The following is a 16975-nucleotide window of genomic DNA, read 5'->3' as shown; positions in this document are numbered from 1 at the left end:
AGAGCCCTGAACTCCTTGGAACTGGTGGTTGTCCCTATCAAGAAGATTTTGGATCTCCTAGGAGATGACAAATCCACAGTGCCTGTCAACTCAGCACCATCTGGCTGCTTGCTGGTACTTTCTAACAACAATCACTGGAAAAGGTCTCAACAACTTGGCAGCCCAGTGCAAGGCACCTGATAGTCTTACAGACTGGTAAAATGCTTCTGTTGACACTAAAAAAAAGAACACAGTACAGCATGTCTCCAGCAGAGGGGAAACAGAATCCTGCTCCAAGCATTTCTCCCACTGTACTTTTCAAAGGCTGACAGAGAAAAACCATCAACCTTCTGACACATTATACTCCATTTTAACTGGGATCAGCTTTGCAGCTGCTCTGCAGCAGCATCATATGCCCCTGAAACCATGTAAACTTTTTTCCCTTTCTTGCCAATTGTCCACATGCATCCAGGTGCTCTCAAACATTCCCAAACCAACAAGTGACACACTTGCAGTCCCAAGGCCCTGCTCACCAAGGTTGTACCACACATCCATTTCTCCACTCAGAGTGCGAACTTCAATGATTGTCTGCCCCAGGAAATCATCTGACTCGCGTTTCAGCCTCTGCTTGACACGAGACTTGATGTCATCATCTTCATCCCACACTCGCACCTTGATCCGGTCAGAGGAATTATGGCACTCACTGCAAACAAGAGAAAATGTAATTTCAAGAGTGCACAGTGCAGGCAACATTTATATGCTACACACTCTGCATTCCTCATGACCCACTCTTCCAACATCAGAGAGATGTATTAGCAAAGTGTAAACAATGTGTATTTTTTCAAAAGTGGAGTGTCTGATATGAACCATGTAACAACTTTTTGGCGCACTCTAAACGCTCCTGTGACATGGCAGATGCTGCACTCCAGATGCATGCTGAAGCACTGCACTGCCCTGACCTCAGCCACCAATTTCTGACTTCCTAAGTGGCTGTGACTCTGCTACTTGTCCTCACTCTCAGCAGCAGCTCACAGAACTTGGGAATTCTCTTCACAGCTGTCAGTTTTGCTGTAAAGCCCACAGAAGCCTGGGGATAGCTAGGCTGGTTAATGCCAGCATACACCCCCGCCAAAAATGACAATCAGCATCTAACTGGTTTCAACAGATCTCTCCATCAATGACCTCCTGTTCAGCTGTAGGCGCTAAGGACCACCTGTCTTTATGCAGTTTCTAGGTTAGCACAGTGAAGATCTGTGATGAACACCCTTTGTGCTGGTTTCTAACAAAGGATAAATAGCTCAGATGGAGGTAGATCTCTTACTTCAAGACAGTCACAAAGCAGTAGCGTATCAATTCACAATACATTACAATCAGATGATACACGACGCTGCTTGAGGGGAATGGGTGTGATGCAGTAGTTACAGCATTGGTATTTAATTACTAGAATTGATTCTGCCTATTATTCACAGCTTAGACTGATACTTTGTGCTCCGGGCCGATCAATAAAGACATTTCCATTAAAAGAAGCAGTTTACTGTTTGATGAATCAGCACCCTCCAGTTTAATGCACAGACAGAATTTCCAGCCTCTCCCTCTTTTTTAGGTGTTCAGATAACTTTCGTGGATCCAAACAGGCTCCTGGATGTCAGAAGTAGGTAGAACCGTATTATAACAGCTCTGGTGATTTACAGGGCATGCAATAAAGCAATTTGAATGCTCATATGAGACCATGACAAGGGTGATTACTCACCATAACCACTACAAATGTCTACCCTCAAGCAAATAAAATCTATGAAAACAGACAACTGCTGCTGAAGGCCTGTTTTCCAGCCTTTTTAACATTAACATGCTGCATCTGTTGCTAAGCAACAGGGAGAAAGAAGAAATGGGTCAGAAGAGATCTCCTAAGCCTGGTCAATAGGATGTGGCAGTGGCTGGTTATGAGCATGCTCTCTGCCAAGAAACCATTTGGGCTCTTACTACCACCACTGTGATTCAGGACAACATTTAACAGACATCCATGCAACTCCTACTGATTTTTCCAGTAGAGAGGAATAGCTAGGAATTATATGGACAAGGTTAGAGGCAATTCCATGCAGCTCTGATCACAGGCAGAGCACATCGCTGCTCCCTGCCTTTTCTGTGCAATCAAATCTGTATTTCGAGTTCAGAATAAAAGAAGTTCAACGTTTGTCTCCCATCTTCACTCTTTTCTCCCTCCTCCTTTACTTCAAGAATGTCTTCCCAACAAAACCATGTGAACAACTGTTCACAAGCAGGGAATGGTTGGAATTGCTGCTCTTTGTAGCTCTCAAATTTATCTGAGTGCTTTGCCATGTCTGCCAGCAATACAGCCTAAGCATGTAAAAGTAATCCTCTGTTCCTGACATGGTGCACTAATGTACAGCCTGTCAGTATTGTAGAGGCTCAGTGTTCAGAAATGCATGTGTGCCTCAAAACACAACTGGCACACAGAGGCATTTACAAAGCATCAGTAAGTTAACTCCTGAGTTCTTCAGACATCACCTCCTGGCTGATAGCTCTTTGCTAGGACCACTTTGGTCTTCTTTCTTTGCTTCCAATGGTCTTTCCTTAAGGAAAACGTTCACTGTTCAAACCTAAATCTAACATAAGCAGTCCCACACACATCATCCCCCGCTCCTGAGGTGCCTGGCTATCATCCTTCACTCAAATACAGCAGCATAACTCACTGCAACATCCTACAGGAAACCTTCCAATACCATTTACTGAGCTACTAAAGCTTCTATTTTAGCACACCTTCCTTTGTTCTTTTTAAGACACTGCTCAACTTGCTTTCTTTGTGCTGGTCCCATGCCAGAGAGTGAGCTTTATCACTTGCTCACAGCAGCTGAAAGCCTTGAGTTGGTGGCTCAGCATCAAACATCTAAGTCTGTAGAACCACAGTCCTTGATCGGGTGAAGCAACACAGTTGTGTGAAAACTAGTTCACTTTTCAGTGAGCACCCCAAAAGAGAATCGTGAACACCGGAAAACTTGGGCTTGCAGACAGAAAACAACTTTCTAACTAATGAGAAACAGCTTCCAATTTGTGACAGTGACACGACTCCATAAGACTGTGGCTAACAAGCTCTGCTGCTAGAAGCTTTCCCCCTCATTAATACAGGAGTTGGCACATTTCTCAAGATGCCTGCCCCACTTCTAGCTATGTTTTTATGAAGCTTGATTTCACTGTGTGCACACATATGTCTGTCCACCCTCCCACAGCTGAGCTCTCACAGCTTTTCCCAAGAGGATGCAGAGAAAAAAAGCACTCTGTGACCCCACCAAAAGGAAGAAATTACCAAATACTTTCAGGTCCCTTTCAGAGAGCAAGAGACTGGAAACCAGGTATGCTACATACATGGCTCAAATCCTTTCTTTTTTATCCATATTGTCTCAGTGTTTGGAGTGGTGCCATTTTTGTAAAAGAACTTACTTTTACACTTCAAGCTACCAAATGAAGTAACATTTTCCAGAAACAGCATACAAAATCTTTAAGAAAAATTAAGATTGAATTTTTTTTTTTCCATTAAGATTTTCTGCCTGAAGCCAGTGGTTCCTGCATTGGAAGCAGCTGAGCCTGGTTCTGCTGACTTGCTCACTATCCCACTCTCTACCTCTATCTATTTTGCCACGTTCCCCTTTAGTCTTAAACAGCACTGAAGCCCCAGCACCCACACACGTCCCCTGCACTGTCAATATTTGGGTCTCTTCCCATGCCCAGCTGAGGGGAAGCACGAGAGCACACGAAGCTGTGGTTAATTCTGGTCTGCTCACACAGTGACATGCCCACACACACGGTAATTAGTATATTGGTGGCTAAACAGAACAAGCAACTGTTGAATTTACACTGTAGTTCCTCCCACAATGAAGTTAGCAATTTGTATCCCTCTAATCTAGCTCCAACTTCTGCAAAAAAATTGTAGGAAGTGATTCTTAGCTCTGAGATCTCTGCCGATCTGTAAAGACTGGGCCAGATGGGCTTGGATGATATCAGGAGTCTGGGACAGGACATTGCCTGTGCCTTGTCTGCTCCAAATGCGGAGAGAAAGAAAAAGGAGAAGCGTCTAAAAATGACCAGAACACTAGCCCTGAACCAATTCATACAGAGAAACAAAAACCCCAACAACATTCGTGCTGGATTTGCTAATTTTGCCCTGTAGAGCTGACAGGATAATAAAGATGAAACACATCATGTAGATTTAAGCAAGAACATACAATGAAAGGAAAAGACCAGAGGAAGAAACAACATTTTGCAGATTTTAAAGTAGGTCAGTCAAGCCCAGAATTGAGTAGTTTCATTGTATTTTGATACTAAAAAATATTTATGGCTCAAAGAGTCTAGTGAATGTCTGTATGTCCATATTCTGTGAGCAGTTTCCTTTCTGTGCCGACACAGTTCTCAAGAATGGCCTGTAAAGTTCCAGAGTCCAGTGCAGGGAACATTTCAAACAATGGTAGAGAAAGAGAAAGAAAAAAGTGCACAGCTGCTTGCAGAAATAATGGATGAGAGTAAAGGAGATGGGAAAATGCAAAGGAGAGAACAGATCAACAAGACTTTAGGACGTGATCATTTTAGGAGGACAGCTCTGCTTCTGAGGAGCAAAGCCTAAAAAAAGAGTGATTTTCTGGAAAATGAGAAAGGAAGGAGTAGTTGTAGCAACCAGTATGAGAAAGTCCAGTAAAAAGTTGCAACAACATACAGAGAGGGAGCAGAAAAAGGGTTGTTTTGGGAAATGATGTGGCTGAAAAAGCAGGAGGATTCAAATCTGGTTCAAATGAAGTGCCATAACATTGCAGGGTCCAACTGGCAGCTCAGTTGTGGCCAACTGCCGTGGGAATGGAATGCAGGAAACTTCTCAGAAGAGACTCATTTTTAAACAGTGACAAGACTCCTCTTTTAGGGAGAAAAAAGGACAGTGGAGAAAACACTGAAGGCAAAATCAGAGGGGAAAGAGAACGAAGGAAAATCCTCAGTACCTTATAAGTTAAGCACAACAGCACAATAATATGCCCCAAGAGCCTGCTGTTGCTGTCTAAGAATAAAGGAATGAGTTTTCTGTTCTTACTAGCATGAAGCTCTTTTCTTAGGAGAACAAGTACAATCATTTGCTGTTACCCAATGTTACAACACCAACTGACAAATTAATGGTGCAGCTCTTCTAACTACAAAGAGCAGATAAAGTGATTCTGCATTTTACATCCCCAGCTACATTAACTTGGCTTTCCACCAGACGCTTGCCACAAGGCATCAGGTCTGAGTTCAGATTTAAGTCTCACACTGGTAACTGAGCAGGGAAAAAAAGTGAGATTTTATCAGAGTGCCAGTTTCAGTATCTGCAGTACCTGGAGATTAAAGAAAGCAAGACAAACTGGATGGCCCCTGCCACACAGTGAAGGGAGTCTGAGGGGGGAGAGTTACACTGGTCATAAATACAGTGATCTCAGAAGGGGAAGCCTAAAATACAGCTCTGGAACAGTACATATAATCACAGAGATAACAGAAAGATGTTGAGCTTGACAACACACTCAGCAGCTGAAAGGAAAATTGTAGAACCAAATAGAAGTGTTTGGGTAACTAGCCAGTGGTTAGCTGAGCAGCAGCACCATTCCCAAAGGATTAACAGGTATGTATATCACATGGGCTCCGCATGTCCCAGTAAAATACTGGCTGTCTGCTAGCAGGAGGCCCTGCATTCATTTTAACTCCGTTATTCTTCTGCAGTGAGAAAGAATAAACATGCCTCTTGCAACCTGTTCAGAGACAATGTAATCTGTTCCAGGCAATTATTTCACACCCACCGTTCAAAGCTTCAAGACATAGCTGTACTCAGATCATACAACTTCAAGGGGACATTACTGTAAAATGAACAAGTAATTTTGCACCTATGCCAGGAAGAACAGCAGCGTCTTGTTTGAGCCCAGTAATATTTAGTGGGCATGGCATTCTCTGAATAAAAGACATGGACAAGCAACCTCCAAACAACCCCAGAGCTCTCCCTTTAAACCTGAAATTGCCCTGTGGTCAGGTTTATCCTCCTAAGCACTGTCTGGTATTGTAACCCATGCAAATGCATGCTTAGCTTCAGCCTTTACAGAAAAAAGGATTCCAGGAATCCTGTAATTTCCACTGACAATCTAAAACATGTTGAAAAGGGGAATTACTGTCTTGTTCTAATTGCACTGAATATGGCAAAAATAGATTCCTTCTAATATTACTGGACTGCTTCATAAGGAAATGAGAGTTATGCAGACTTGTTATGAAAGCTTCTACATTCCAACAGGTTTTGTGAAAAAATAACAGCTAGATGAAGAAGAGTAAACCCATACCAGCTGCTGTCCCTGGAAAGCCTGGAGCCAGCTGGCTCTCATGTACCAGCCACTAACAGACAACTCGGAATCCAACTGCAGGCAGGACAAATGCTGCCTTCTGTCCAGCCAGAGCTAAGGGCAAGGGAAGAGAGCTGAGGGCACAAGGGGAGAAAAGTAAATGGCAAATGGAGAAGGAGATCTGTAAGCCTGCTCATCATAACTAGAGGAAAGATATTGGCATTTAGTGAGTGAGGAAAGGGGATGTAAACCCAAGCAAAGTAGGGTTTCCTTAGTGCATGCTCACAGAACATGTTTGTGTTGCAGCAGTGGCTGGAGTCCCCTACCAAGCTTCCTGCTGCCAAGCATCATATATGCAAAATCTGCATTGAGCCTGCAACACTTTGAACAGAGCATAAAAATCAACACCTTATGCTTTCAAAGGTCTTCAAACTCTGATGCAATATACAAATATCTCTCCATAACAACATATTTCCTAAAGCTATAGATGTAAATATACAAAGAGATAATTCTCATAAAGAAACAGCCTGCAAATCACTTGCTCAGGCAACACAAAATCACTGCAATAACTCATGATTAATCTAAGCAGATGCCTACAGTTACACAGGCTAGTAACGACCTAAATAACACTTAGAATGGAAACCCAAAGCATTTTCAACCTTGCCTTTTCTAAAATATGATTCTAAATCTGGACTTTAGAATTGGGTCAAACCTACCACACTATTTTTTTTCTGAAAATATATGGAAAAGAACAAAGCCATTTTTAGGGAGAGATTTAAGTTTATATACTTTTCTATCCATCACCATAAATAAGCACAAAACCCCCTATTTAAAATAGGATACCACAGCCTTAAACATTTTTCAACTTATTTAGGCTGCTTTAATAAACTTTACTGAGCTTGTAGAAAGAGTTATATCACTCATCTGTACAAAGTGTGCTTCATTCATGCCACCGATTATAATAACAGTGTTATAATTCTAATGACTGATGCACATAGATTTCTGGCTCTAAATTCAACCTTTGAAAAGATACTGGAATTGTGATCATATGAAAGGCACTAGGCATATAATGAACGTCAGCTACAAACAAGTCCACCAAGCCAAACAGAAAAGAAACAGCACTGCTGACATACACATTAGTAACTGACCTGACCCCTCTACTTACACATCTTTCTCCTTTTGAATTAACCATTTTGAACACCAAAGCTTTCATATGTCTACTGCAAGGCTTTCAGTAACTACCAGCACACCATTCTCTCACTACAAGAAATTAACCTCATTCTAAGAATCAGCGACACCTCCCCATCGAACCCTTTAAAATTTGGCAATCTCTTGATTGACCTGACAATCTCTTCTAAAAAAGCCTGGTATGTAACAGGTATTTTGGGCCTGAATGTGTTGATTTAAATTTCCATTTGATTATGGGGTAGAAAATTTTAGAACTTAAAGAGCTGTAAGCTGCAAAAAGATCCATAAATGCAAAATAGAAACATGGGTGTGTAGAAAAACAGTTACAAGAAAAACTTGTAAATGACTCTCTCCTCATCCAGCAGAAGGTGAGCTTTGACATCTACTAATGAAACAACACTGATTCCAGCATTGAATGCTCTCCAGACATCAGTGTGGACATTGTGCTCATTCCCTCCATCTCCTGCTATTGCAAGACAATGAAGGGAACCACTACAGGCAAGACAGAAAGTAGCATCAACTCTAATGCCCAAGAGCATGCTATCTGCTGAATCACAGACATGGCGATTAAGTCTAAACAGTGTCACCGTTAAAACTGTGACATTTATCACACTCTGCTATCTATCTTTAAACAGAGTATTTGTTGAAGCTCCTAAAATTAGAAGGGAGCACACTGCAAATACCATGGTAACTACTTGGCATGGTAAATCAAGGTCCTTAAGGCTCCCACACAGATTTGCTGCTATTGTAACCACAGTTATCCATATAATAGGCACCTAAGCATTCTTACTACTTACCAAGCAGCAATGTTACCTTGGATTAAACTAAGAATAAAGCCAAGGGCTCACTCGCTCAAAATAGCAGTAAGATTTTTCTGACGTTAATGAGTAGCTCAAAACTGCTTAAAAATAATTTTGTTTGTACTGTACACTGTAAAGACAAAGCTGGACTGATAGAAACCTGATTTTAAAACACAAACAAATTGCACTTTGCAGACAGAGCTCCCCCCAAGCAGTTTAGGAAAGAGTAGGGAGGAAAAGAAAGGAAGGAAAGAGATGGTACAATGGAAGACCTTACACATTGAAAGAAATAAAAATTGTTGATGTTGAATGAGATCACCCAGAATCTTCAGAAAACACGCGTTGGATTTCATGTCTCCATTTTGGTTTATAACATCTTCAATGACAAATTGAGGGTACTGTTTGCTTATTCAATAAAAGCAGGATGGAACAGTACATTTTCAGTGTAGCTGTTATCCAAGGAATTGTGCCTCCAGTCTTTGCTTTCAATTCAGACATCAATACATTGGTCAACTTGAAAGCTCCCACTTGCAACAATAACTCCTTTGAGTTATTGTTACATTGATTTTCCAAAACTGAAAGAAGAGGCTGCCTGTGTCACAGACAACTGACAACTAATTACCTTAAATTTGGTTGCCAAACACCAGCAGCAGATCCAAGAAATAGGTCACAGAAGTTTCCTTAGTCTTTTACACAAATTTTACTCTCATATTACAAGGAATTTCTTTAGCCAGGAACAATAGCTGCTGATTTAAATATTTTCCTTTCTCTTTCGCATTCTCTAGGAACATCACTATAAGAGTATTCATAAAGCAGATGATTTGTATATACGCAAAGAAGACAGATGGGATAAATATGTATGCACTACCTACATTGTTAAAGATGTCAACCCTCCACACACACACAATGCTGAGCAAAAATAGAACCATCCCAGATTACAGGTGATGTGGGAACGCATACTGAGAGAGAAGACACAGCTGTCAAAGCACAAATCATACAAACAGGTGACATGGGGCTAAAAATCCTTGTCAGAGCACTTACAAGTAAAACTTCTCTTCCCATACAGGGTTCAGATTCCCAAAGATCGTTTTTGTCCTCTTCTTTGTTTTACCCACTTGAACAGTCACGTATGGATCACTGGACCCAGTCTTGTCTTTGGCCTGCAGACCCTGAGCACACACCACTGAAAGGAAAAGACAAGGGTTACCATCACCCTGCAACAAGACAGTGTGTCTGACCACCACATGAAGCAGCAGCTCATAGTGGCCAGAGAAACAGGAGTATCACTCATGAGAGCATTTCTGATGATCCTCAGCTCAAGGTGCACCACAGTGCCTGCAATAGGGGCATCTCCACCTGTGACCTGTATGTGCACTCAGCAGAAAGACACAGATGTCAGAGAAGCCCTTCCTCTCTGTTCTAATTTCACACCAGCTCTCTTACTTGAGGCTCCCAAGTGAGACCAAGAGAACCCACAACTCTCCCACTCACCTGTGATTGTGATCTTTGCTGACCATTTTGAGGTACCATCAAGCACGCTCTGTTTCACTGTCTTCATTTGCTGAGCGTGTGTCATTTTGCTCTCACAAAACACGTCTCTGATCAAGTCAAAGATCTCAGGCTTGTTCCGCTCCCGGATTTTCATGCGATCCTTCATCGCCATGATGAAATTCTGGGTCCGATCTTCAGCTCCATGCTTTGAGCTTTTCTCTGCTGCTCCTGTGCACCAGAAAATACACCATGCTCATCAGAAACAAACACACACGAAATCATGTCTCACTGAATTTGGACTGGGGGATCAAAGATACAAGTTACCCTTCACATGGTGGCTCCTGATACTGACTTTTACACTCAGTCCTCGCTATTTCAACATACACAGAGAACTTGGACCATTTGGAGGCAGAGAGGATAGTTCCTCTGTAATATAGGATCAGATTGCCTTCCTAACAACAGATTGATTTAATATCCTTACAGCTGAGGAACATCCAGGAATGAGGTTCTTAAATTAACAGCAGCATCAGCATGCCCTCTGCTCTCATATCCTTGCTATGAATAAATAAATCTTTGCTGGGGCAAGTGCTATGAAGAGGACATAGGGCCTCCATTACAAATAGTACCTACAAGCTTATCTCAGTGCTGCACTTCAACACCACAGAAGAGCAGAAGACCATATGGGTCCAAACTGCCAGCACTTTCTACCCATGTGTGTCACAAAGCTCCCTGCTCAGCCCAGAGTCACTGCAAATCTATGCCTCATTATGCCTGGAACACCCTGTCTGGGTCAGGCAACAAGCTGCAGACACACAGAGTGCCCCTCTGGATGCTATTCTATTTTATCAGTTCATACAGAAACACTTCAAACCATCAATTTCTAGAACTGCACAGGTATATTAACTATAACAAATACCTATAAGATAGCAAACTCAATAGTTCAAAACCTGGGCCATTATAGACATGCAGTGCTACTACAGTGTCCAGCAGCTGGAAACACAAGAGTCTGTAACTGAGAGTAGAGTCTAAAACTGCACAGGTAGTCAACTGCATCTGAAAAAAGAGAAGCTTCTGGTCGCTTGCATATCTCTTATAAAATTTCAAAATTCATGTAATTATGGGACAAGACTACTCCCACAACCAAATACTTCCTACCCAATTCTGACAGTCATTTTTACTGCCAAAATTTAGAAACTGACGACTGTGTCACATGTGAGACATGCATCAATAAAAGCACCAATGTGAGCTAACAGGGCAGATAAGTCAGGTGTGAAATGAAAAGCAGAACTCAGGATTGCACACAGTCACACCATACACTGTCTGCAGCAATTTCAAATTATGATCTTAAGTCAGATTAAGTTAAACCAGTACAAAAGTCCTGTGAACACATCCAATCATAACCTTTCTGTTTAATGTAATACGCTTTTGTTTGTTTTACTTCTCCAGGGTAGTTTAATTAAAGTAAGCTTGGTCCTAGAAAAAAAGGTCCTCATTCAGGTATTCACCAAATATTAAACTACCTTAAAAATATGTATTAAAGCAGGTGCAAGGTGTGTGCAAAGGGAGCCATCAACCACAAAGATACATGAAACTGTTTTCTTCCAGAAGTGGGCAAATATGATATCTGAAGCACCTCTGGTATAAGGAATTACAGTTTTGCATACAAAACTGCTTCAACAAGTAGTGACTAAATATGAAAAAACTCTATGAACACACACACAGGAGCCCAGCAGTACATAACCAAAGAGAATAAAACCAATTTGCAATAGACTGTAACTCCTGAAGTGTCAGAAGTTCATTAAGGACACTACATACCAAGGCATATTATTAAGGACCTGGGTGTAAAACAAGCGATAATTTTACATTACCTGAGTATTTTTTCATTTTTCTTGCTAGAGGCTTGATATTTATCAGTATTTCATTTAGTACAATAAAAAGTACATGCCCCAGAATTTCCTGTTGTTGGCTTAAGATGAAATGAAATCAAAAATACTGGAATTAATTACACAGTCCCTGCTGTTTCTACTCACCAGTGATGCACCTAACATTTATTAAAGGAATATGAAACTGAAATGATACCAGGGGCTATGCTTTGAACTTCAGATAAGAAGTGCTATTCAGCTTTAACAGAACTAGGTCTCCTGGGGATGGAGATGGACTCTATACTACATATGCAGAACTACAGAAAATTACTGGGGAATTGGGAAAGGCCAAACTGAACAATTTGCCTTTCCTAGCTGGAATTCTGAAATCTGTCATGATCCAAAGAAACCAACTCTGCCCTGACCTTTCTGACTTTAAGGAAATTAAGAACCAAATTAAATGTCGCCCTAATGCAAGCATTGCAGGAGGATCAATTGAGGCTTTAGAATGCAAATTTGGACAAATGGAGGAATTCTAATTAAAACATGTTTAACATCCCCACAACCTCCAGAGACCTTGATTTATCCCTCTACAAGCCTAGCAGCAGTCCAGGGCACCCTGGGTTGCAGGTTGTCCAAGTCAGGACACACAGACCCCTAGAGCCCTCCAGTCACCTCCAAGGCTTGGCTCTGCCTTGTGACTCCAGAGGAAACCCCCCACCTCTATCCACGCTGCTTCCCCACTCTGCCCAGGTTATTTGCCGAGGCAGCTCCATTATTCCTTCCCTGGAAAACATCCCTCTCTCCCTGCAGAGATTGTGCCTGAACTGCAGGGCAAAAGCCAGTATCAGACAGACACCTTATTTAACAGTACAGACTAACAAAGAACAGACAATGTCTATTCTGCTGTCTCAACAACACACTCTTTCTTAAATTTGACACCTGCTTCTTGGTACAAAACCAAAAGGGTTTCCAAAACAACCATTGGGGGACTAATTAACTATGATGTAGGTGTTTTAAACATAAAACGTATTGTTATACTGAATGGCAGAGGGTGCTTTTCCTGCTCTTGGACTGGGATTGTGTTTCTTCAAGCTGCAAAGAGGTTTTTGATGAGTGCATCAGCTTTTCAAGTCCTGTGAATGGCAATAGAAAGGCACTGGAATATACAAGTAATGTGTACAGGTTCTGGGCTTGCTTTCTTCCTCTCTAGGACTGAATTATTAGTCAATTTATGACTGGAAACAGAAAGCAAATGTATCTATATTGGGAATTGTACCGATACAGCTATTAGTACACCACCAGTGCTGTTATTCCATGCTTTAAGAAGAAGAATTCAAGAAAGCAACACTGTCAGGATAGAAGGCAGCTGTTCAGTAGGCGGATAATGCTTAGAAATTATATATTCCTGAAACTTAAAATAGATATTCAAGTTTCCAATAAAGGTATCCTTCTTCCTTCTGTGCAAATATTTTCCTACATAGGACTCTGGGAGCAAACAACTATTCATCACCATAGTGTCTTAACTATCATTCAACTCAGAAGCCAAGATGGTTAGTACATGACTTAATTGGTCTGACTAGCCCCCCACTCACTGACTCAGTCTCAGGACTGTAGCCTCTGAACTCACAGTACAACACACGCAAGTTTCTCATCCAAAAAGCAACAAATACAACTGCCTCGCAGTCCCAAGTCAAAATGCTTTGAACAAAAAGGCTAGCCCTCAACTGTGCAGGCCTCTTACTAGGCTCTTGCTCACATAATGTCCTTCCCTTCCAGCCTCTTGGTAATTACTTCTCTGCATTTGTTCCTTGGTCTCCTACACATCCATCCGCAGATTTACTCTTTCTTTGATACCAGAATTGCTCAGCCCACTGTAATTTATTTAGTACTACACCAATGCTCAAGGCAAGAGATAAAACCTCAGTTTCCAAAAGCTTTGTGTGCCATGGGGATGTTAAAGAACATCCTCTGTCCACTCTCAGTCAAGTAAGAAAGGAAAGGTACCCATTCAGCAGAGATTTCTACTACATCCAAGAATAGCAGACAGCTAAAAAGAGAGCACTGTCCCTTGAGCAAGTATTTATGAGCTTATGATAAAAAGGTAAGTGCTCTATCATCAGAATAATAACTTCTAAGTGATGCCATGAAGATTTTTTGCTTTTTATTTTATACCCCTGTTATACCCTTTTACAACCTCTGTATTCCTAGTGCTTTTCCCCTACATTCTTGGTCTTGTTTGTCAAGCTGAGAGACTCAACATTTTAGAAGCTTCATAGCTAGGGATCAGTGTGCCCCAGACCCCAGTGTCCTCTCCAGAACACATTTTGTAAACCAAGATAGAACCATCCAGGGGAAGGTTCCTTGGGGAGGGGGTCTCACTTGAGCCTCTCATTAGGGAATTTTTGATAGATCTGCTAATTAGTAAAACCTATAATGTTATACCAGATCTTCTGTGGGGTGTGCACTGCGGTGTGCATTTCAGTGCACTTGACCTGGATGTGTGCACCTAAGGATCCTTAAAATAAATACCAAGGTAAAATCCCTTTTCCCCTTCTAACCATGTATGACTCTTGATTTTAAGACCAGGAAAAGGCATCATAAGTACCTACAGTACTATAAACCAGGAGGCTGCAGTGCACATACTACAACTGATTCCAGTTTACTGCACTTCAGACACCACCAATTCATGGAATAACCCTGCTGAAGCAGTCTGCAAATGGGTTTTGATTCAAATTGCAACAAAGCATTGCTGAATTTGAGGATTTCACCAGTGCAGTCCCATGCTGATGGTAAATTTGTTGAGTGTATCAGATAATAAGTTTCTTAAAAACATGGAGACAAATACCCTCAGAAGAGATAACCAAACTTAATTCTAAAAGACTTGGAGAATTATTTTCCCCAGAAAGGTATGAAGAACGGAAGATGGATAAACAGCACATTCTAATTCTAAGGAATAAAACCCCAGGTGTCCACCAAAATTTTAAGGCATAAGCAATGGAAAAGTATTTGTGATCAGCCTGAAAATTCATTTTACTCCAACGCAACGTTTTCTGGAAGACTTACACAGATTCAAGTGAATATATATCCTGAAGCATCAAGGTATAATCAATAGAATTGTATTTGTTACCGGTCTGAAAATTCGTTTTACGCCATTGTAACATTTTCTGGAAGCCCTAAATAGACCTAAGTGAAGATATGTCCTGAGAATGTTTTGGGTTTTTTGCCAACAGCAACAATAAAGCTTCTGTTAAGAAAAAATCCCTACTGACTTCAGTACACAAGAAAGTTCAGTGTTGAATTTATGGGATCTCTAAACTGTTGTTTGTCCCCCAGACACCCTGTTTCTCATTCCTCAACCACAGATTATGTTCTTCAAACATACGTATAAAAAGAAATTAAACTTCTCCATTTTCCTTTGGCTTGATGGATTCCAGTTAGAAGGATTTTAGCATGAACAAACCAAAGCAAAGAACACAGTTGCCTGAAATTGCCTTTCAATACATTTCTAGTACTGATAACAATTATTTTCCCATGCTAGAGGCACATTCACTCCCTCCTCCATCTCCCAGGACTATTCTCTGTCTTCTCTGTCTTTTCAATTACCATCTCCAATTTCCTCTACATCCCCACCCCAGCTAATGATACCTTCCAGATTTATAGTGGGTAACCCTGCAAACCATGCTCACAGTCTATCTTCCTTGATTCTGGACAGCTTACAAGTAACTCAGTAAGTAAAATTTTTGTTTGGTTGGGTTTTACCTTTCTACATGCTTCACACATTTTAAGCCTGGTGTAATCTCAGTTGTTATCTCTCTGTTTCTGTAATTCTGCATGACAAAGTACCCTGAGTTTACATTTTGAAAGAAAATGTGAAAACATCTGCAATCCCTGAATAAAACAACAAGTTCTTACTTAATGCTTTGCCATATATGAAAAGTAATTTCCAGTTGTTTCTTCTATGGAAAAACACATAGTATTGCCATCATCACATCCCACAGCCCACTGCATAAGATTATGTAATTACAACTGGAGATAAGAAAACCTTCCCCCATGGTTATTCGGAGTCTCAGCTCCAGAGACTCCCTGCTCTCAGGGAGTCTGAATCACTGAAGTTGTCTTCTACTTCCACCTTTAATTTTCTCACAGCAAATCCAGCCCATTTTCTCTTTTGTAAACAGTAAGCTTGAAAAGATCATCTTTCTCCCTGTTGCTTATCTCCCTCTTCTCCAACATGGTGCAAGCATAAACAGGTTCAAACAAGGATTAAACCAATTCACAGAGCCACCGCTGCCAGCTATGAAACAGTATCTACTGCTGCCCAGAAAGGCTTTAAGCCATGGATATCTGTAAGCTGTAAGAGTAAGCCAGAGTCATAGCAGGTGCACTATATGCATGTGCCTTGCACCTCTGCCTTGGGCTCCACAGCATTCCTTTAGAAACAGTCTGTTAGGACAGACCTAGTATAGCTGTTTGCATTTTTTTGAACCGGCATGATTCCTGCCCTCCTGTTCCAGACCGCCAAGCCTCTCTTTTGAAAGATAACAATCTCCTATCATCCTCTCTTGAGACATTCTCGTATTTTTCCCATTACTATTGAACTCTCTCCAGTACCCATTCCATCTGAAGTCTCCCTTTTTGAACATGGATAATGACAACCCTCCTCTGCAAGAACATATTTCCTCTTAGTCATTAGCTATTTCTTTAGTATAGAGGTTTTTCCCTATTGTTTTCAATTTCAGGACCACTGCTCTGTACAACAGCTTTGTGCCTGTTCCCCATCTGCTGCTAGTGTAAACCTAATCTTCCTCTGCTCTCCACAGATTTCCCCCTCACTGAGACATCACAACTCCCTTGCAACATTACAGCATCATGGGTATGCATCTGAATCAAGCTTGGATGCACAGCTGTTCACCTCAAATACTGAAAATTACCAGTTAGCAGAGAGTTCTGGTGAACTCCAGAAACAAAAAATTTATTCTCAGGAACTCACCCTGTGCATCAGACTGTGACAGAAAACTCAGCTATGACCGAACTACATGCTCCTGGACCAAATGCAACATCACAGCTCTTTGCTTAGTCACAAAAAAGTCCCAACAAAGCCAAGGTGCCAATGATGCAACAGTTCAAACGCTATAAACTCACCTCCCAACCTTCAAAGACAAATCTGGAACCACTAAGCACATGAGGGACAGAGGTGTTTGGCCAGGATCAGATAGATGTGTCTTAAAAATAAGCCATTGCAAATAGCCCTAGATCTAGCTATGACAAATTGAAGACCTGCACACATCAAAAATACAAGTAT

At 41.3% G+C, this 16975-nt stretch overlaps 1 protein-coding gene across 6 annotated transcripts in view; it reads right to left on the bottom strand.

Moving 5' to 3' along the window:
- The window catches only part of UNC13B (unc-13 homolog B), a 206156-nt gene that overhangs the window by 60367 nt on the left and 128814 nt on the right, over positions 1 to 16975 (bottom strand). For all 6 annotated transcript variants that reach the window (XM_069001087.1, XM_069001089.1, XM_069001090.1 and 3 more), the window contains 3 exons: positions 9809 to 10036; positions 9359 to 9500; positions 513 to 682 (listed from right to left, as the gene is read on the bottom strand). In XM_069001087.1, the coding sequence (XP_068857188.1) occupies positions 513 to 682; positions 9359 to 9500; positions 9809 to 10036 (540 nt within the window). The remainder of the gene's footprint in view (positions 1 to 512; positions 683 to 9358; positions 9501 to 9808; positions 10037 to 16975) is intronic.

The sequence above is a fragment of the Aphelocoma coerulescens genome (genome assembly GCF_041296385.1).
Source record: "Aphelocoma coerulescens isolate FSJ_1873_10779 chromosome Z unlocalized genomic scaffold, UR_Acoe_1.0 ChrZ, whole genome shotgun sequence".
Taxonomy (NCBI): Eukaryota; Metazoa; Chordata; class Aves; order Passeriformes; family Corvidae; genus Aphelocoma; species Aphelocoma coerulescens.
The sequence above is the reverse complement of the archived record's forward strand: the minus strand, read 5'-3'. Positions and strand labels throughout refer to the sequence as shown.